Source organism: Bos taurus, chromosome 15 (genome assembly GCF_002263795.3).
Source record: "Bos taurus isolate L1 Dominette 01449 registration number 42190680 breed Hereford chromosome 15, ARS-UCD2.0, whole genome shotgun sequence".
Lineage (NCBI taxonomy): Eukaryota > Metazoa > Chordata > Mammalia > Artiodactyla > Bovidae > Bos > Bos taurus.
The window spans coordinates 57,818,080-57,839,289 of NC_037342.1; the positions used below are offsets into that span (position 1 = coordinate 57,818,080).

At 38.2% G+C, this 21,210-nt stretch overlaps 1 protein-coding gene across 5 annotated transcripts in view; it reads left to right on the forward strand.

Annotated features, from left to right (window-relative positions):
- Positions 1 to 20,943, forward strand: part of BBOX1 (gamma-butyrobetaine hydroxylase 1) — a 79,913-nt gene extending 58,970 nt beyond the window's left edge. For 3 of the 5 annotated variants that reach the window (XM_005216272.5, NM_001101881.2, XM_059874615.1), the window contains 3 exon segments: positions 5,083 to 5,279; positions 14,913 to 15,079; positions 16,808 to 17,656. In XM_005216272.5, the coding sequence (XP_005216329.1) occupies positions 5,083 to 5,279; positions 14,913 to 15,079; positions 16,808 to 16,968 (525 nt within the window). In that variant the 3' untranslated portion in view covers positions 16,969 to 17,656. 5 annotated transcript variants of the gene reach the window in all.
- The last annotated feature ends 267 nt before the right edge of the window (positions 20,944 to 21,210 follow it).

Here is a 21,210-nt window from a genome sequence, read left to right on the forward strand (position 1 = left end):
TGTACTACCTTGTTACAACAGTACCATTTTACTAAACAGCTGCATTTTCACAAAAGCATCATTTTGCTAAACCAAGAAATAAATGGTCAGAAAACTATCTTTGAAAAGAGATGTTGTTCCTATTTTTAGAGCTAAATGCAAACTAAATGAAATAGCCCCACAGAAATGTGTATCTTCAAAGATAAATGAAAGTGGAAATTTGGGGTAATTCTCTAGCTAACGAAGGTGAAATGGGGGAAATCAAAATCCATCTGTGTTTTTCATCATATTAACTGGACACACTTCTCCATGCCTTTGTTACCCATTGTCGTCATCAGTATTAACTAAGCTAGGCTAGTATTTTACTTCACCTGTTTCAAATTACTTTGTTGATTGTAAAATACCACATGATTTCTTTGAACTAAATGCGACAGTGAAATGACCCTCAATAGTCACCTTTTCAGGAAGGGGTTGAGGGGAAGACACACAATGTGATTTGTTTTAAATGTGGCCCAGAAATTTTCTAAAACCCTGGGGGTTAAAAGTCAAACTAATCATCTCAGTTCATTTGCCAAAGACAAGTTGGAGAAGTCAAAGGGAATAAAGTTCTTAAAATTAGACTAGAAAACTAGATTCTATTTGAAATTTTAAATTACCTGATTTTTTATGAATTTATGTTTTGTTTCAGGGTTAAAATTGAAAGCCTACAGAAAAGTGATCAAATGACTTCATAAACATTCCTGAAGTGTAAAGTTTGACATTTTCATAGTATATTATATTACACTTTCTGTATTTTATATTCTTTCAAAGCATTTTTACTTATATTGCTTTATTTGATGCCTCTTAGCATTCCTTCAAGGTAAATAGAAGCAATCATGTCTTTTTATGTTAAATGAAGGTGCCCAGCATGGTTAAATACTTTCACAGGGTAATAGGGAACTTGAACTTGAAACAAGGCCTCCATCAAAATTTTTTACCACATCATAGGGATCATGAGTTGGACTTTCTAATTACCATTTCTATAACATGCTGACTATAGACATTGTCATACATTACAAACACATGAAATACAGGAATTGAATCTTTTACTTCCATATTATTTCAAAACTTAGCCCAGTACCTTAGATGTAATAAAGACTTAATAAATATGCTAAAAAGAAGTTTAAAATGCCACAAAGTTGTACCAATCTCTATCAGCAAGTGAAAGGTCCAAATCTAAATAAACTGATAGATTATTAAATAAAAAATGATTCCTGAAATGTCTAGATTCTAGTAAAATAATGATTGAAATTCAGGTACCTGCTTGTGCTATTAAGTTTCTACTTTGGAATTATTCAAAGGTTTTTGAACCAAAGTTTGAGTTCTTTTATAGCAAATAGAAGAAACCAATATTCTTTTCAGTACAGATGAAATGATCTGGATAATGAGTTACCTGTTGAGAGTTCAGTTTGATCAATTTCAATCACATGGGGCAGGATAAGGAGACATATCTTTAATGAAACACAGATGTTGTTTCATTCACTGTCTCTGGGCCAGAAGTCACATGCTGCCATAAAGTAACATTTAAAAAGAAAATATTTTGGTTCTGAATGACTTACATGACATCAAATTTTGTGGGTTTTATACACACCAGGCATATATTTACCTTTTGAATGTGCAATGAAAGTGTTGTCTGGGTCCATCGTCTTTTTTCTTTCATAGGATTGCATTAAAATGTACATATACAAAAGAAGATTATTAGTTGCCCTTGCCATATGTAAAAGACATCAGTTGACCTTTGTTTTAAAGATTTATATTTAAAATATTCTGTGACTTCATTATGGCAGAGTCTAAAAAGGATTTGAAGAACACAGATTCTACCACAGACCAAGTTATGTTATTGCTTTGCCTTCTTGGAGTTTGAGAGGCTTGAGGTTGATATTTCCATTTCATCTTATTTTTAATCATGCTGCTTCACCCCTCATTGCCTTGGCAATGAGTCGATTTTCTACAATGACTTGGCCAGTTTATGCACATATTTTCAAGCTCAAAAAGAAGACATCAATTTAAGGATAAGCGATTATTCATTTAGGTCAGTTCTCTCATAATAGCAGAAAATGCTGCTGCTGCTGCTGCTGCTGCTAAGTCACTTTAGTCGTGTCCGACTCTGTGCGACCCCATAGATGGCAGCCCACCAGGCTCCCCCGTCCCTGGGATTCTCCAGGCAAGAACACTGGAGTGGGGTGCCATTTCCTTCTCCAATGCATGAAAGTGAAAAGTGAAAGTGAAGTCTCTCAGTCGTGTCCAACCCTCAGCGACCCCATGGACTGCAGCCTACCAGGTCCTCCGTCCATGGGATTTTCCAGGCAGGAGTACTGGAGTGGGGTGCCATTAACTTCTCCACAGAAAATGAGGTGTCATCAATCTAAAAATGGAAGTTTAAGTTTACAAAACACAACTCACACACCACACAATACTAAATTAGTAACAGTGCTGTAAAGGGACTTCTCCCTTCACAGGAAAGGAACGTGCTGTCTGAGGATGTAAAGCACAAAGGCCAAGGTTTGAACACTAGTTTTGCCATATATTAGCAGAGTTCTTACCAGCTGGCCAGTGTTACACCTGAGTCCTAGTTTCTTCCTCTACAGAATGGAGATGAAATGATCAAATTCTAAAGACTGTTGTAGGGAATGAGTAAATATGCATTTGTTGTTCAGTCACTCCATCGTATTCAACTCTTTGAGACCCCAGGGACTGCAACACACCAGGCTTCCCTGGCCTTCACTATCTCCCAGAGTTTGCTCAAACTCGTGTCCATTGAGTCAATGTTGCCATCCAACTATCTCATCCTCTGTCTCCTCCTTCTCCCCTAGCCCAACACCATAATTTAAGACCACATGTATATTATGTTTTAAATAGAACTTTTGCATGGTTTTGGAAGGAGCCAGGATTTCTCACAGCCACATGTTGGGAGAAGTCACATGTGGCCTCTTCAGACTGACACATTTGGTTTGTCTGAACACACATTCATTGTATATCTGTTACGGATGAGGCACTCTGCAGGAGTCAAAGGAGAGTGGGGAATGTTGTTTCTGCCCTCCAGGAGCTCACAGTTTACAAAGAGATGGACCAGAGGAGATTCTGTTCCAAAACAGCAGAATTGGCACCAGGGCAAGAGCTTCCTGAACAAACACAGATACCAAATGCTGGCTGGGTCATGCAGAGTGGGGGCTGTTCAGAGAAGAAGTAAACTTGTTTCTGAAGTTCTGAGATCAGTCAGGCACAGACTAGGGGCAGGCATTCCAGGCAGAGGGAGTGGCTTGCTGGCAGAGGGAGAGTAAAAAAGATAGAATATTCTTTTGGGGGGAAAAAAAACCTGTAAACATTCATCATGTTCTATAATAATCTACATGGGGAAAGAATCTGAAAAAGAATGTATATATGTATATGTGTAATTGAGTCAGTTAGTTGTACACCTGAAATTAACACAACATTGTAAAATCAACTATACTCCAATATAAAATAAAAATTAAATTTAAAAAGTTAAAATTTTAAAAAAGGATTTTTATTTTAGATCTGCACTATCCAATACAGTAGACACTAGTCATCCAGGATTAAGTTGTAATTTAAACTAATTAAGATTAAATAAAGTTTAAATTTAAGTTTCTCAAACTAACCACATTTCATGTGCACAATACACATACAGAACTAGGGATGACTACATTGGGCTCATGGAAGAACATTTCCATCATCACAGAAAGTTCTAATGGGCAGCACTTGCCCTAGCAATCTTCAGAGTTAGCCAAGCTAAATGGATATTTTTCCCACTTACACTGGTATCCCCCAGTCTGTGTATTTGATCATATTTGCCTCTTCCTTTGTATAAAAATTGTCAGACATTGGTTTTTATTTTTATTTCATGAAGAAGGAAGTTTTCACAGCTGAAGAGTGTTAGTTTCTTTATGCAGAAAATCATAGTCTAAATTTAGGTATTCAAAATCACCCACCCATGCTGACTTACTAAAAGGAATCACATAACCAAGGAAAATAACTCCATTCAAAAGAATATTGTTTAAAATATCACCACATTTAGCTTTCCAAAAAGAAATCATATTAAGCATTTTTCTCTAAATTTTAGTTAAAGTAACTAACACTTACCATCCTTTTGGTTTCTCATTCCCAATATTTCTGGGACTTATTCATCCTCATAGCCTCATCCTACCTCATTCCTTCATCATTATACTTGAACTACCTCCCTTGTGACTTGGCCTTCCCTTGTGGCTCAGCTGGTAAAGAATCCGCCTGCAATGCAGGAGACCTGGGTTTGAACCCAGTTGGGAAGATCCCCTGAAGAAGGGAAAGGCTGCCCACTCCAGTATTCTGGCCTGGGAGAGAATTCCACGGACTGTATAGTCCATGGAGTCGCAAAGAGCTGGACACGACTATGTGACTTTCACTTCACTGGATTCGATTCTCAAGTAGTTACTCTCTTATAAGTTTCTCCCTTAAAAAATTGTATCCCTTGTTAACACCACTGGACTAATAATTTTCAACTCAGTCTTGACTACACTATTTCCATATTCAAAATCCTTTAACAATTCCTCTCTGTGCACAAGAAAGTCCAATCTTTCATCTGACATTCAAGACTTCCCCTGATTAGATCCCAAATTACCTTTCCAAGTGGATTACTATTTCCAGTTGTAATCCTCTACTGAAGCCAGATATTTTGAGACCCAGTGAAGTGTGTGTTTTTGCACACCCATCAACACTGCCAAGTGATTTGCTCTCACTGTTCTAGTCTACGTATCCAAAATCTTATCTCTTCAACTTCACACAAATTAAATTCCACTTCTTCTGTAAAGCCAACAGTAAGTGCTCACTCCCTACTGCTCTTATGATCTGTGCCTTTTGTTTGCAAACATTATTTGATTGCATCCTTGTCTTAAACTGTAACACTATTTGAACAGTAAACTTGATTTCAAGCAACTTTTTTCCCTAACCTCTTTCTCTGTTGACACAAGTGATAGATATAAAAGTATATTACCTTTATGAATCATTCTTTAAAGCTGTCAAAAATGTAGGTGCACACCATTTTAAAACATGGTTCTCTGTTTTTATTTCTAGGTTCAGCTTCTGCACTGCATAAAGCAAACCGTCACTGGGGGTGAGTCAGAAATTGTAGATGGATTCAACGTATGCCAAAAGCTCAAGGAAAAAAATCCTCGAGCATTCCAGATTCTGTCCTCCACCTTCGTGGACTTTACAGACATTGGAGTGGATTACTGTGATTTCTCTGTACAATCCAAACACAAAATTATAGAGTAAGTACTGTTTCTAAGTTTCTCATCTCAGTAAAACAGTTGACAGCAAAAGCTTCATTGACCTAAAGCTTAAACAGAAAAATCCAATACACTTCTCAGCTTTACTTTATATTAACTGTTTAGCCCAGTTCTCGAATGAAGGCGAAAAGAAAGAACCCTGTCACCACTAAAAAAAAAAATATATATATATATGAAACTCCATGAAATCTCTGTTCTTAGTCAATGTAAGTAACTAAGACTTCATGTATTCTTCATTTTTAAACTATAAATTCTGCATAATTATAATCAGTGTGATTGTATTAATCAGGACCCTTTCAGAAGTGAAAAACTATAACTCAAACTGGATAGTCTAGCAGTTGAAAAGTATCGTCTGATATTGACCTTTTATTTTTTCCTTCACCTCTTAGCCAACACATCCAAAAATGAAGTGTCGGCTTCATTTTTAAAAACAATCAGTAGAAACTCCAAGTTTTCATTGTCCTTAGAGCTGGTAATGACAGCACACAGAAAATACTTATTTTCCAATAGCTACAGCAAAGGTATAGACTCGCTGCCCAGAATGTTTAAATCTATCCTGGAAGAGTCACCATGGCTAGGAAGTCAGAGAATTCTGATTGGCTGTCCTGGATCACACGTTCATCTCCAAAGAAAGGTCAGCCTCAACTGAACCACAGGGCAGAGAAAGAAACAATAACATCTCCCCAGATTGATGCCAAAAAATCACATGTTCCCTACACAGAACTTGTTGTGTTCTTTTTTTGTTTAGCATTATTTCATAAGACAGTATCTACAAAGGCCATGCATATATCCTTTTATTTGAGAATTATCCTACATTGTTTTTCTAGGACATATTTGATTTAATCTGACCTTAATGAATTTTGAGGTGTTTCAATTTTACAGTTGATTTTGTATTCTTCTTTTAGGAGAAATTAACCAAATAATATGAAATAAACTCATTTAATAAATAATCAACTCCCCAATATACTAACTCAGCTTTCTTAAATACACACGTGATTGTCATTTATTCATTCAACAAATATTTATTGAGGCCATTCACTCTTGTTGATGCATGGGATACATTGGTAAACAAAACAGTTTCCTGTTCTCATGAAGCTTCCTTACTAATGGGGGAGGGGAGAATTAGAAATTTTTAAAATAAATGAGGAAATTGAAATGAATGTTAAGATATTTTAAGTGCTTAAGAAACAAGGACAAGTCAGGCAGGTTAGGGGAGTCTGTAGAGCCAAAGACTTAGGGAGGATGAAATTTGTATCATTAAATAGTGTTTCAGTTGAACTCCAATACTTTGGCCACCTGCTGTGAAGAGCTGACTCATTTGAAAAGACCCTGATGCTGGCAAAGATTGAGGGCAGGAGGAGAAAGGGACGACAGAGGATGAGACAGTTGGATGGCATCACCGACTCAGTGGACATGAGTTTGGGTAAACTCAGGGAGTTGGTGATGGACAGGGAAGCCTGGTGTGCTGTGGTCCATGAGGTCACAAAGAGTTGGACATGACTGAGTGACTGAACTGAACTGAACTGAAATAGTGTTTCAAGGACAAGCTTTACTGAGTAGGTGATATTTGAGCAAAACTTAAGAGTAAGGGAGTTTGCCCAGAAGATAAGCAGTTTCCAGAAACAGCTAGAGCAAAGATCCTAGGATGACCCTAAGAAGATGCTTGGTGTGGTCAAGGAACCACAAGAAGCCACTCTGTGGGGTAGAGTGTTAAGAAAGGAGGCCAGATGGTTGTCAGTTCATATAAAGCTGCGTTAACCATCATAAGAATACTGGCTTTCACTCTTAGTGAAAGATTTTGACCAAAAGAGAGACATCTATATTCATATAAAGTTATTTACATTTTTAGTGGATTACCCTGGCTGCTGTGCTCAACATAGTGCAGGAGAACAAGGGCAGGAATAAGAAGTCCAGCTAAGGAGCTCATATGGCACTTCAGGTCAGAGCCGAGGATACCTCGAACATAAGTGGTCCTGGTGGGGACAGCAGCAGTGTGGAGAAGAGTCCTCTTTGGGATATATTTTTGGGTATTTAATCAGCATATTTCCCTGAAATATTGGATGAAAGGTCTGAGAGGAAGACAGACTTAAAAAAATAAATCCTGGTCCAAAGTAACATTATCCAAGAGGTCAGTCATCGAGAATGGAAAAGGAAGGAATAACTCTCAAGATTCCTAGGTTTAACATGATCGTTTTAAATATTTAAAAGACCATTACAAATTATCATTTTGTTGTGACACAATATGATTACAGATTCTGCAAGGCTAGTGAATAGAGGCAAAAAAAAAAAACCTTGGCTATTGAGTGAGGTTAACCAAATAGCCATCATCTGAATCATAATTTGGCTTGTTATTTTTTTTGTAATGAAATTCCAGAATATGGTCATTATCAAGGTCTCAGAGATATCCCTAGAAAGTATCAAGTTTTAACATTAATTCACTTAAAATTTGTTTTTAACAACAGGAGATGAAACAGAGTTTTCAGTTAATCAAGGGTTTCAGTACCCTGATTGTTCGGGTTAATTTTCCTAGTGGTTAAATCTTTTCACTCTTTTGAGATGCTTATTTCCTATTTAATACAAAAAGATCTTGGAGGCTGCTGAGAAAGTTAAGTGTCATGCAGTACAATAAAAAATAAAGAAAGAAACCAGGACAAAAACAATAATGGTAATTAAAAAAATAATAATATTGGTCAATTAAGCTATGGCAGTGCAACCTAGTGGTTACAAATCCAGCCACATCAACACAAGTCCTTCTCTTGTTATCTGTGTGCTGCTGGTCAAATGACTTATGCTTGCTAAGCCACAAAAAGGAATAATTGTCAGTAAAAAGAAAAAGAAGGAGTGATATGAATTCTTGTGCTGTGCTGTGCTTAGTCACTCAGTGCTGTCTGACTCTTTGAGACCCAATGAACTGTAGCCTGCCAGGCTCCTCTGTCCATGGGGATTCTCCAGGCAAGAATACTGGAGTGGGTTGCCATGCCCTCCTCCAGGGGATCTTCCCAATGCAGGGATTGAACCCAGGTCTCCCACATTGCAGGTGGATTCTTTACCACCTGAGCCACCAGGGAAGCCAAATAATACTGGAGTGGGTAGTCTACCCTTCTCCAGGGAAAATTCCTGACCCAGGAATCGAACCAGGGTCTCAAGCACTGCAGGTGGATTCTTTTCCACCTAAGCTACCTAGGAAGCCAGTGTTAATACCTACCACATAACAATTGCAGTGGGAATTATAGAGAAAATATACAGACAGCCCTGTCACAATGCCTGACTCAGAAAGAGCAGAATAAATTTTAGCTAGGTATCATTTTCATAATCTAATCTATTTACTGGTGATAGATTTTAATTTCAGCTCTGAGTTTCTAATGACCAAAGCAAGACAGGATCATAATGAATTTGCAAGATGCTCTTAAGATATAAAATTTTCTTGCATAAAATGTGATGTGGTAGGCAAGACCATAGTATCTCTCTCAATGAGAAATAATATTTTAACTAATGAAGAGAATCTACAGCATCACACTTGAATTATAGGAGATGATTCCCCAGTCTTCACTGGGCTCTTTTATGGACATCACTGATAAGGTTTTACATTTGCTAGTTTGCACTCAAGATGTTGCTGATTTATGTTTAAATGCTTGTCCTGCATGCATAGCTAGTATTTAGCTGGTTATTCCCCATCTTTGGGGTTTTCACCCTTTCTTAGCATATAAAATGATGTCCTCTTCATTAAAGGGGACTGGAATGCAAAAGTAGAAAGTCAAGAGCTACCTGGACTAACAGGCAAATTTGGCCTTGGAGTACAAACGAAGTAGGTCAAAGGCTAACAGAGTTTTGCCAAGAGAACGCACTAGTCATAGCAAACACCTTCTTCCAACAATACAAGAGAAGACTCTACACATGGACATCACCAGATGGTCAATACCGAAATCAGATTGATTATATTCTTTTAAAGATGGAGAAGCTCTATACAGTCAGCAAAAACAAGACCGGGAGCTGACTGTGGCTCAGATCATGAACTCCTTATTGTTAAATTCACACTTAAACTGAAGAAAGTAGGGAAAACCACTAGACCATTCAGGTATGACCTAAATCAAATCCCTTACGATTATACAGTGGAAGTGACAAATAGATTCAAGGGATTAGATCTGATAGACAGAGTGCCTGAAGAACTATGGAATGGATGGAGATTCGAGACATTGTACAGGGGGCAAGGATCAAGACGATTCCCAAGAAAAAGAAATGCAAAAAGGCAAAATAGTTGTCTGAGGAGGCCTTACAAATAGCTGAGATAAGAGAAGCCAAAGGCAAAGGAGAAAAGGAAAGATATACCCATTTGAATGCAGAGTTCCAAAGAATAGCAAGGAGAGATAAGAAAGCCTTCCTCAGTGATCAATGCAAAGAAATAGAGGAAAACAATAGAATGGGAAAGACTAGAGATCTCTTCAAGAAAATTAGAGATACCAAGGGAACATTTCATACAAAGAAGGGCACAATAAAGGGCAGAAATGGTATGGACCTAACAGAAGCAGAAGATATTAAGAAGAGGTGGCAAGAATACACTACTAAGTCACTTCAGTCGTGTCAGACTCTGTGCGACCCCATGGACTACAGCCTACCAGGCTCCTCCGTCCCTGGGATTCTCCAGGCGAGAACACTGGAGTGGGTTGCCATTTCCTTCTCCAGTGCGTGAGGGTGAAAAGTGAAAGGGAAGTCATGTCCTACTCTTAGCGACCCCATGGACCACAGCCTACCAGGCTCCTCCATTCATGGGAGTTTCCAGGGAAGAGTACTGGAGTGGGGTGCCATTGCCTTCTCTGCAAGAATACAGAGAACTATACAAAAAAGATCTTCATCATCCAGATAATCACAAAGGTGTGATCATTCACCTAGAGCCAGACATCCTGGAACAAAATGCAAGTGGGCCTTAGGAAGTATCACTATGAACAAAGCTAGTGGAGATGATGGAATTTCAGCTATATCAAATCCTAAAAGATGATGCTGTGAAAGTGCTGCACTCAATATGCCAGCAAATTTGGAAAACTCAGCAGTGGCCACAGGAATGGAAAAGGTCAGTTTTCATCCCAGTCCCAAAGAAAGGTAATGCCAAAGAATGTTCAAACTACCACACAATTGCACTCATCTCACACACTTGCAAAGTAATGCTCAAAATTCTCCAAGCCAGGCTTCAACAGTATGTCAACCGTAAGCTTCCAGATGTTCAAGCTGGATTTAGAAAAGGCAGAAGAACCAGAGATCAAATGGCCAACATCCACTGGACCATCAAAAAAGCAAGAGTTCCAGAAACACATCTACTTTTGCTTTATTGACTATGCCAAAGCCTTTGACTGTGTGGATCACAACCAACCATGGAAAATTCTGAAAGAGATGGGAATACCAGACCACCTGACCTGCCTCTTGAGAAACCTGTATGCAGGTCAGGAAGCAACAGTTAGAACTGGACATGGAACAGCAGACTGGTTCCAATCAAGAAAGGAGTACATCAAGGCTATATATTGTCACCCTGCTTATTTAATTTATATGCAGAGTACATCATGAGAAATGCTGGGCTGAAGGAAGCACAAACTGGAATCAAGATTGCCAGGAGAAATATCAATAACCTCAGATACGCAGATGACAACACCCTTATGGCAAAAAACAAAGAAGAACTAACGGGCCTCTTGATGAATGTGAAAAAGGAGAGTGAAAATATTGGCTTAAAACCCAACATTCAGAAAATGAAGATCATGGCATCCAGTCTTATCACTTCATGGCAAATAGGTGGGGAAACAATGGAAACAGTGAGAGACTTTATTTTGAGGCCTCCAAAATCACTGTAGATGGTGACTGCAACCATGAAATTAAAAGACTTGCTCCTTGGAAGAAAAGCTATGACCAACCTAGACAGCATGTTAAAAGGCAGAGACATTACTTTACCAGCAAGGTCCATCTAGTCAAAGCTCTGGTTTTTCCAGTAGTCATGTATGGATGTGACAATTGGACTATAAAGAAAGCTGAGCACCAAAGAATCAATGCTTTTGAACTGTGGTGTTGCAGAAGGCTCTTGAGATTCCCTTGGACTGCAAGCAGATCCAACCAGTCCTTCCTAAAGGAAATCAGTCCTGAATATTCATTGGAAGGACTGATGCTGAAGCTGAAACTCCAATATTTTGCCACTTGATGCAAAGAACCCACTCATTGGAAAAGCCCTGATGCTGGGAAAGATTGAAGGCGGGAGGATAAGGGAATGACAGAGGATGAGATGGTTGGATGGCATCACCGATGCAATGGCCATGAGTTGGGTAGGCTCTGAGAGTTGGTGATGGACAGGGAAGCCTGGTGTGCTGCAGTCCATGGGGTAACAAAGAGTTGGACATGAATGAGTGACTGAAGTGAACTGAACAGCATATAATCCTGCATCAAGACTTTCTTTTCATCCTCTTTTTACTTACAGCATATCCTGCTTACTAAGGTCCAATTTTGCATTTTAAGTTGATCCTCATGAAGCCAAGCACACATCTCCTCTAACATTCTTCCATCCTCAGAATAACATCTTCTCTGCATCTCACAACTAAATTTACTTTCTATTTCTCCTCAGGTCATTTCTTAGAATGTAAAGAACAAATTTGTGACTTATTTTCTCATATAGAAAGTAAACACTAGGTTAAAAGAAACAGAGACTGTACTACACAGAGAGAGAGAGAGGAATTGATTGTTTTCGCCCACATGTATGAACTCTTAGGGGCTTACTCAGGTGGCGTTACTAGTAAAGAATCCACCTGCCAATGCAGGCAACACAGGAGATGTGAGTTCGATCCCTGTGTCGCCAAGATCCCCTGAAGGAGGACATGGTGACCCACTCCAGTACTTTTGGTGGAAGAATCCCAAGGACAGAGGAGCCTGGCAGGCTATAATCCATGGGGTCGCAAAGAGTCGGACACAACTGAGCATGTGAGCAAAAGATGAACTCAGAAATGAAAGCTTAATACAATGTACCATGAAATACACAGTTCTGATTTCATTGAGTATCCCATGGTACACTGTGTTAGCGGAAAAAGAAACAAATCAGCAGAGTGGCTGGGATGGAAGAGTCCCAAGGGAAGTTTCAAAGATGTAACATCCTTGTCAGTGACACGAAAGGATGACACAAAGGCTGTCATTGTTACGTGTGCTTAGTTGCTCAGTCATGTCCGATTCTTTGCGACCTCAAGGACTGTAGCCTGCCGGGCTCCTCTGTCCATGGGGATTCTCCAGGCAAGGATACTGGAATGGGTTGCCATGCCCTCCTCCAGGGGATCTTCCCAACTCGGGTCTCCCGTATTGCAGGCAGATTCTTTGCCATCTGAGCCACCAGGGAAGTCCGTTATTATTATATGCACAGAAAATAATGCAAAGGGAGAGAAAGGGATGTGTGTCAGGAGGAGTTAGGCTAGAATTTTAAAGATAAAGTGAAAAGGCAAAACATCCTCAGAAACTGTGAAAGGAGTCTGAAACCAGCAATATGAATACATCAATCAAAAGGTCTCAAGCTTTATGCTTTGTATCACTCAAACCTGAAGATCCACAGTCTCTTCTGCTGACTGACCCCTTTCTTCATTCTTTGTTCATGAAACTACAAACTGCAGGCTATAGCGCATCCTTTCTCTTTGTGGAAAAGATGGGGCAGCAGGGGCGAGCACTTCACTGCCTATTCAGTCATATTTGTATTTTTATCAATATATATAAATTCAAGTTCTAAGAGCCTTTTTTGAACACCTGTTTCTTTGTTACACTTTCTTTCCTTATATGAGTTCAACAGGTAGTTTTCAGTCACTACTCAATTAGCAAAGAGTTGCTGTTAATGACTATTTCTAAGAGTTTATCATTCAGTTCGGTTCAGTTGCTCAGTTGTGTCCGATTCTTTGAGACCTGATGGACTGCAGCACACCAGGCTTCCCTGTCCATCACCAACTCCTGCAACTTGCTCAGACTTGTGTCCATTGAGTCAGTGGTACCACCCAACCATCTCATCCTCTGTCGACCCCTTCTCCTCCTGCCTTCAATCTTTCCCAGCATCAGAGTCTTTTCAAATGAGACAGTTCTTCGCATCAGGTGACCAAAGTACTGGAGCTTCAGCTTCAACATCAGTCCTCCCAATGAATATTCAGGACTGACTTCCTTTAGGGTTGACTGGTTTGATCTCCTTGCTGTCCAAGGGACTCTCAAGAGTCTTCTCCAACACCACAGTTCAAAAGCATCAATTTTTTGGCACTCAGCTTTCTTTATGGTCCAACTCTCACATCCATACATGACTACTGGAAAAAGACTACATAGCTTTGACTAGACAGAGCTTTTATCATTATACTTGCCATTGGCTCACAGGATTGACTGTTAATCTGAAATACAAAGTGTGGGGACCAGGTACCCATACTTTATATACCTCTGGTTCTCTCTGTGTGAGGAACCAGCCAAGTTTAATCTAGACCCCAAATCAGTGTCACCAAGCCCTGGAACATGTACCAGAGTCTGTTCCATTTGACCCATCAGTCAGCTATTGGCTCACATTACCACCTCCTAAGCTGACCCAGGAGTAATTCTTGGCACTTCATCACCATCCTTGCCCACCTTAAGTTTTTCTCTATCTGTCCTCTTTCTACCTAAAGAAGAGATAAAGTTGGTTGCTATTTTAGAACTGGCTAAAAGTCCATCTTCCTAATAAGCTAAAAAAGTTTTTTCTTCCTTTGTCTCTGTGTCTAAACAATGCTCATACCTTGCTAATTATAACCAACAAACTTAAATTTAGAAATGTTATTTCTTACATTAAAAACAGTATTATGTTATATTGTCATGATCCTGATTTACATTCTAAAAAATACTATAGAGATCACAATATTAGAATCTCTCAAGGTACTCAAAAGACCTTGGTACTGTCCAAAGGTACTAAAAAATATACAAAGTTATATATGCAACAAATATTTATTAACTGCCTATTATGCCCAGGCTCTATGTAAGTGCTGGGAATGCAACATTAAGTGAAATACAGTATCAGTCTTCTTGAAGCCTGTACACTAAGATAGCTAATATAGATGGAAAGATCCAAAGAATGTACTTCCAGCTAGACTCTACTTTCTCTGTGCCTTGGTTTCCCCATCTATAAATTAGGGATTGAATTAAAACAGATTATTTCAAGCTTTTAAAAAAAAAAGTCTTTCTTCCCAATAATGCTCCAATAAAATCATACTTAAAACCCCAATAGATAAAACACGTAAGTTGATTGATCTATGAATTATAACATAGGCATATTTTAATATGTAAAAGCAACTCTTTTTCAAAGAATGAAGAATGAATTAATTTTCCTAACAAATAAACATTTTAACTTAAATTTCTCAGAAACATTTATTGTGAAGTAATTTGAATCATTCTGGCACTTTGGTGGTAAGATTTCCAAAAACGCTTGCCAAATGAATAAATGAAAAACCAATAAATACTTTGTATCACAGATAATCTTAATATTTTCTGTACATGTGTTTGGATTCTTTAATACTGTATTTCAGAAACATCATCCAAGATGAAATGACCCTTACAAATGTAAATAGATACTTCATGACTTCTATATTTTAACTTCTTCTCTTTGAAAAACAGATTAGACGATAAAGATCAAGTGGTTCGTATCAACTTCAATAATGCAACTAGAGACACGATATTTGATGTACCTGTCGAGAGAGTTCAGCCTTTCTATGCTGCTCTGAAGGAGTTTGTTGACCTCATGAACTGTAAAGATTTCAAGTTTACTTTCAAGATGAATCCAGGTCAGTGAACACACCTCCTCAAACAACTGAAAGAATAGGTTTTCTTCAATCTTAAGCACTGAGCACAGTATCTAGAGCAGTTTTTCTCAGACAAGGCACGTGGAACAATTTACAACAGAGTCTTGGTGTATAGCCAGCTTGCTTAAATAGCAGACTTCTGGCTCCTACCCTGGCTCTAAATTGACTTTAAAATACTTATTCTTAAATAAGCTCCTAGGTAATCCTTAAACACATCAAAATTTAATAACCTCTAACCTAAAGAATAAATATTGAAAGACAAGCTACAGGCCAAATAAAATCTCATATCTGATATGAAGACTGACAACACATTTTCTATTCTGATAGCCAATCAATACAAACTGAAGCTTATACTTAGTTGTTCTAACTTGGTAAACAGATAAAATCATCCCCATGACTCTCACTCTAAAGTTCATGAGTCATATTTACTCACTGCACTTATCTGATCTGGCAGGCATATTGCTACCTGAAACAAAGTCGTACTGAAATATTCCAGCCACTTGGATAAAGAAGCAGAAAGCATTGTGGGTTCTGTGGACCATCTCTACTTAATACAGTGACATGAAATTCAAGGCTTTTGATATCTAAAATAAAAGGCCTAATTTCTCCCTGCTGTTGACTGGGCCAAGTAGAAGATACTTTTCTCTTGTGCCTTTTTTTTTTTTTAATTGATCTTTGGATCTTTGGATATACTAGAATCTTCATAAATTCACTGCTATGCAGTCAACACCACATTGATTTTTAAGAACAATAACATGTAAAATGGAAATGAAATGGGAGAAAAATACCCAAAAAACAGGAGTTCGAATTCAAGCTTCCCCATTTAATGGCAGAAACCTTCTGACACGTACTTCAACTTCTCAGAGCTTCAGTTTTCTATGTATGAAAAGATGAGATAATACTCTTCCTTCAAGATTTTAATGAGGCTTAGAAATAACATACATAAATACTAAGAACATAAAAGACAAACCAAGAATGTCACTATCTATAATTATCTGAGGCTGTTAAACTAGAAATAAGCATTTCTTAAGTCAGAAGGAGAAAGACAAAGGTCATATGATATCACTTGTATGCAGAATCCAAAATATGGCACAAATGAACCTGTGTATGAAACAGAGAGACTCTTAGACACAGAGAACAACTGTGGTTGCCAAGGTCGGGGGCAGATGGGGTGGGATCTGGGGGTTAGCAGATGCAAACTGTTACATATAGAATATATAAACAAAAAGGTCCTACCCTATAGCACAGGGAATTTTTCTATATCCTGTGATAAACCATAATAGAAAAAATATAAAAACAGATGTATGTATATGTATAACTGAATCACTTTGCTGTATAGCAGAAATTAACATAACATTGTAAATCAACTATATTTCAATTTAAAGAAAATACTTCGGAGCAGGAGGTAAGTAACAATCAGGAAGAACAATTCAGAAGTTTTAGTTTATGGAGATAATAGTTTAAGAATTAGAAAAGTGTCTACAGGGGCCTGACAGCCTATGTAATTCAGATGTCAAAAGGCTTAAAGCAATCAGCATCTAGTGGTCTGATTTGCATGAAAAAGCGAATATGTAATTTTATGTAAAGAAGTAAACATTGTTTCTTGATGTGAACCACATGGCAGTGCTATTTTTGCATTTCACATTTTCTAGTTCAGCAAACCATTTACACGTAAGATTATATTCATACTGTAAAAAATCCTTTGTCTAGGTGATGTGATTACCTTTGATAACTGGCGCTTACTTCATGGCCGACGAAGCTATGAAGCCGGAACTGAGATAACCCGCCATCTAGAAGGGGCTTATGCTGACTGGGATGTGGTCATGTCAAGGCTACGTATCTTAAGGCAGAGTCTCCAGAATAGAAACTGACTCTCCTGTTGTTAACCTCAGTAAGAGTCCAATGAGTGTATTTTATAAGATATGACAAGGTTATTTGTCTTCACAGACCATGAGCCATATCAGTTATGTATTAATCTCTTTAACACTGAACATGTCATCTTTCTCACAAGAGTTCTCTTTTCTTTCTAATCATATACAATGCCAACTTTTTAGATGTAGCCATGTTCCCTCTTTTTCAAATAAAGCATCTCTTCTGTTCAGATGCATGTATGATCTAATTTCTTTTTTTTTTTTTAGAAAAGAGGGAAACAGTTTTATTATTGAATAAGCACAAGGCCATATTACAGTATGCATTGTAAGCAATCCACCAAGTTAAGAGAAAGAAAGAAATTCTAGAAATTCAGGCTAGAATTAAACAGTAGTAATCCTTTACATCATGTTCTTAAGATTTTAACAGTAACTTGTCTTTTTTTTTAATTTTATTTTATTTTTAAACTTTACAATATTGTATTAGTTTTGCCAAATATCGAAATGAATCCGCCACAGGTATACCTGTGTTCCCCATCCTGAACTCTCTTTTGCCCATCTGTGAAGTCTCCAGAATGCCTTCAAATCACCTTGCACTAAACCAAATTCCTCTCTTCAAATAAGGCTTCTTTTGAATAAAGCTTTGTTTCAATAAAGTTTGCATTTCAAATAAAACTTGTCTCAAATGAAACATGTTTCTGCTCTGTTGCCTATAGGGTCTTGTTTTTCATGACTGCATATAACTGTCTTTAGCATGCTTGGGAATGCTATTTTCCCAAGCATAGCATATTGGGATCATATTTTTAAAGATCTCTTTGTTTACTTTTATTACTGAATTCTGTGACCCAAATTTCCAGCCCTCACCAACCTGGTGAGCTAAGCTTTTCTTGTAATACCTAAATTATGACATCAAACCCAAGAATATGTCAAATTAAAAGAAAATATAGTCGCCTGCCCTTACAAAGCTGCTCTTGCCCCAAATAAATACTCCTAAGGACTGCCAGGATAGCATACCCCTGTCTGTTGATCTGTTCCCTTCACTTCTTGCCTTCAACTAAGAACTAGTAAAAGTAGAACCAAGATGCATGCAATACTCACAAATGAACATGATGTCTGCTCACCTGTGGACAGCTTTACCTGCTGGTCTTGGCTTCCTCTATGGGCACTGCCTTGCCCCAGTGGTGGAACACAGGTGTCACCACCAGCCGTGAAAGCTGTTGTGCCCGTTGAGTATGCCTACTGTGCCCAGTCCTTATCCATGTCTCCTGAAAAAAGGAGTCTTGGCATTTCCATTTGCTGAAATCCTGGTAGTATATAGATTTTTAGTCTATACGCTTGGGGCCCTAATCAAGCCTCTTACTCTGAAAGTCTTAATCATTGCCACTGCTGTAGAGCCCTACCTGTTGGTTTATAACTGAATGAAAATATTACTTCCATCCATGAGTTTCACACTCACACTGTGCTGAGGGCACTGAGAATCTGGATGAAAAGTGCCTGAGGCCCATGTCAGCACACCCCTCTGTTTTCTGAACTCTGGTATTAAGTCCACATCACCAGCCCAGTCTCCTCTTTCCCTTGTAATGCTGGCCCTTTCTGGGGTGTTCATTGCCCTTTCCCAATCATCTGTTCTTGATGGAGCTACTATGGTACACCACGTATGTTTGGTTTTTCCAAACTCCAAATGGAGTGGGCTGGGTTCTCAATGCCATCTCTTCTAAGGAGCTCCTAGAATGAAAATAGGTACGTTCAATAGGGGCACGGCTTGAATCGAAGGGGCAGCTAATACCTAAAAAAAGTACTTAATCAATACCTAAAAACAAATACATTTCTTGAGTAACCCTAGGTCCATCCACTTACAAAACCTAAACTCCAGGCACATGCAACACTAATGTGACTTGTCATGCTTTTATTCATTTGACAGATATTTAATCACATATCAGGTATATGTCAGGCACAGTGCTAGACTAAAGACATAGAAGGACTTGCGATGAACCTACTTATGGTCTGGTAGGGGAACAGATAAGGATGTAGATGATGATGTGTTTTATTAACAGAATGGTTCATAGGAAGGCATCCAAGATTGGAGAGGTTAATGAAAGCTTCAGTCTGAGTTTAATAAGGGTTAGCAGTAGTTTTCCTGGCAAAGATAGGAAAACTACTTTCAAGCTCAAAAGGTAGAAGAGGCACAGAGAATTGTGAGTGATCACAGTGGATGTGCTGATTTACAAGTAAAAACGAGCAGAGCACAGGAATGGTGTAAAGCCTGGGTTTGGATGCCTAGATTCAAAGAGTAATAATAATAATCAGTTAACTAGGTGTCTTTGAACAAACAACTTCTTCCCTTAAGCCTCAGATTTCTATATATAAATGAGACTAAGAATAGTTATCTCATTAAATTTATTTGTGGATTAAGTAAAAGTTCACAGACAGCAGAATTTTCTCAAAATTCTCAGACGATTAGAGTCATGTTTGTGTGTGTGCCTGTAATACTACTTCCCAGTCTCATCCTGTGAAGGCTACGATTCGATGGATCTGGGCTAAGAACCAAGAACTGTATCTTTAGCAAACATCCCAGGTGATAGACATCATCAGAGAAGTTTAGAAAATATAAATGTAAAGCATTTAGCATGGTTCCTAAGTGAGGGTAAGTACTCAATAAATGGTAACTATTGTTAGTTATAATAACAGAGGTTGTAGAGGGAGAGAATAGACAAGGATGAGACAAGATATATGATGCCAGAGACAGAGATAAGGACCAGGTCATGAAACATCAAAATGAATGTTGCGCTAAAAAGTTGACATTTTATCTTGAAAGCAATGAGGAGCCACTTAAAGGTTTTTTGTTTGTTTTTTTTTTTTTAACAATAAAGTGCCTTAGTCAGATATTCATTTTTAAAGATCCATCTGGCTACACTGTAGAGGAAATTGTAAATGAGCAAGGCTAGAAGCTATAAATCTACTTATGAGGTTATAAATCTGCTTACTGTAGGAAGCTGGATGAGAGATTAAGAAGGACTGAATTAGAATGCTGGGAGAAGAAATGGAGAGATACTTAGGAGGCTAAATCTAGAGAACTTGATGCTTCTCTGCATGTAAAGAATGAAGATGTTCAAAATGCCTGCCGAGTTTCTAGTTAAGAAAAATGAGTTAACTGTGATTCCGTGCTTAAGGAGAGAAGCCACAAAAGCAGAAGCAAGTTTGTGAGCAAGAGAATGAATACAGTTTTGAACAGACTGGACTTGGATTGCCCTTGAGCTGATCTATTTGGCCATTGGCTCTACATATACATACAGCTCAGGACAGAGACCTGGATTGGAGATCTGCATTTGGAAAGTATCTGAAAGTGGATGAAATCATTACTTGCTTTCCTGGAGACCTTTAGTGATTGTGACCAAAATTACAAGCCTCATGGTATGATGATAAACAAATGATATTGGCCTAGTTTGTGGAATTAGTTACACCCTGAACATAAAGAATCAATACTGGCTTATATTCAAAATCAGCTAGACCACTTACATACTGTATTTTGTCCCTAGAAGATGGCAATCCAAACCAGCATCCTACAGACTGGCTGTTTCCTTCTTTGTTGAAAAATTATTTCTGCCCTGGAAAGAAGAAACAGAGGATTGGATGCTGTTGCAACAATTTCTGAAGTGTTATATAGGACATGACATATTATGGGCTACAGCAGCTGGTGCCGACGGAAGATGACTAGGTTTCCTGGATATAATGGTCTAAAGATTTGACTTTCCCTCCAAACTCATAATAGATCTGATGTAACTTGGATTAGAATTTACCCCCTTTTGGCAGTGTGGACTCTTACGGTCTGTTCTATTTCTCTGATTTGACTTGTAGAATATTAGCGTCTTGGCTGGTTAATCGGAATAACTCCACAGGTCACCAGAATGACATGTCATAAGATATCTACGTTGGTCTTTATTTCTCCCCTTAACGGACCATTAAAAGGTGAATAAATGAGTTTCATTTGTGGGGATTTATGCAAAAAGAGGAAATCCATGGCAAAGCTAATGGACACAGAGGGTAATTTCTCTGTCCAGGAATTTAAATTAAGAAAGAGGAGAGACTTAATGAATAAAAATACCCTTTTGTGTTGTTAAATATCATTTTGAGAATAGATTTGAACCAAAAGTTCTTACAACGAAAGTTTGATTCGTTTGGATGTAATGGCTTATAACATACCTCTGTGTCTCTGCACATACTTCCCCACTGTCTGGACCACTCTTC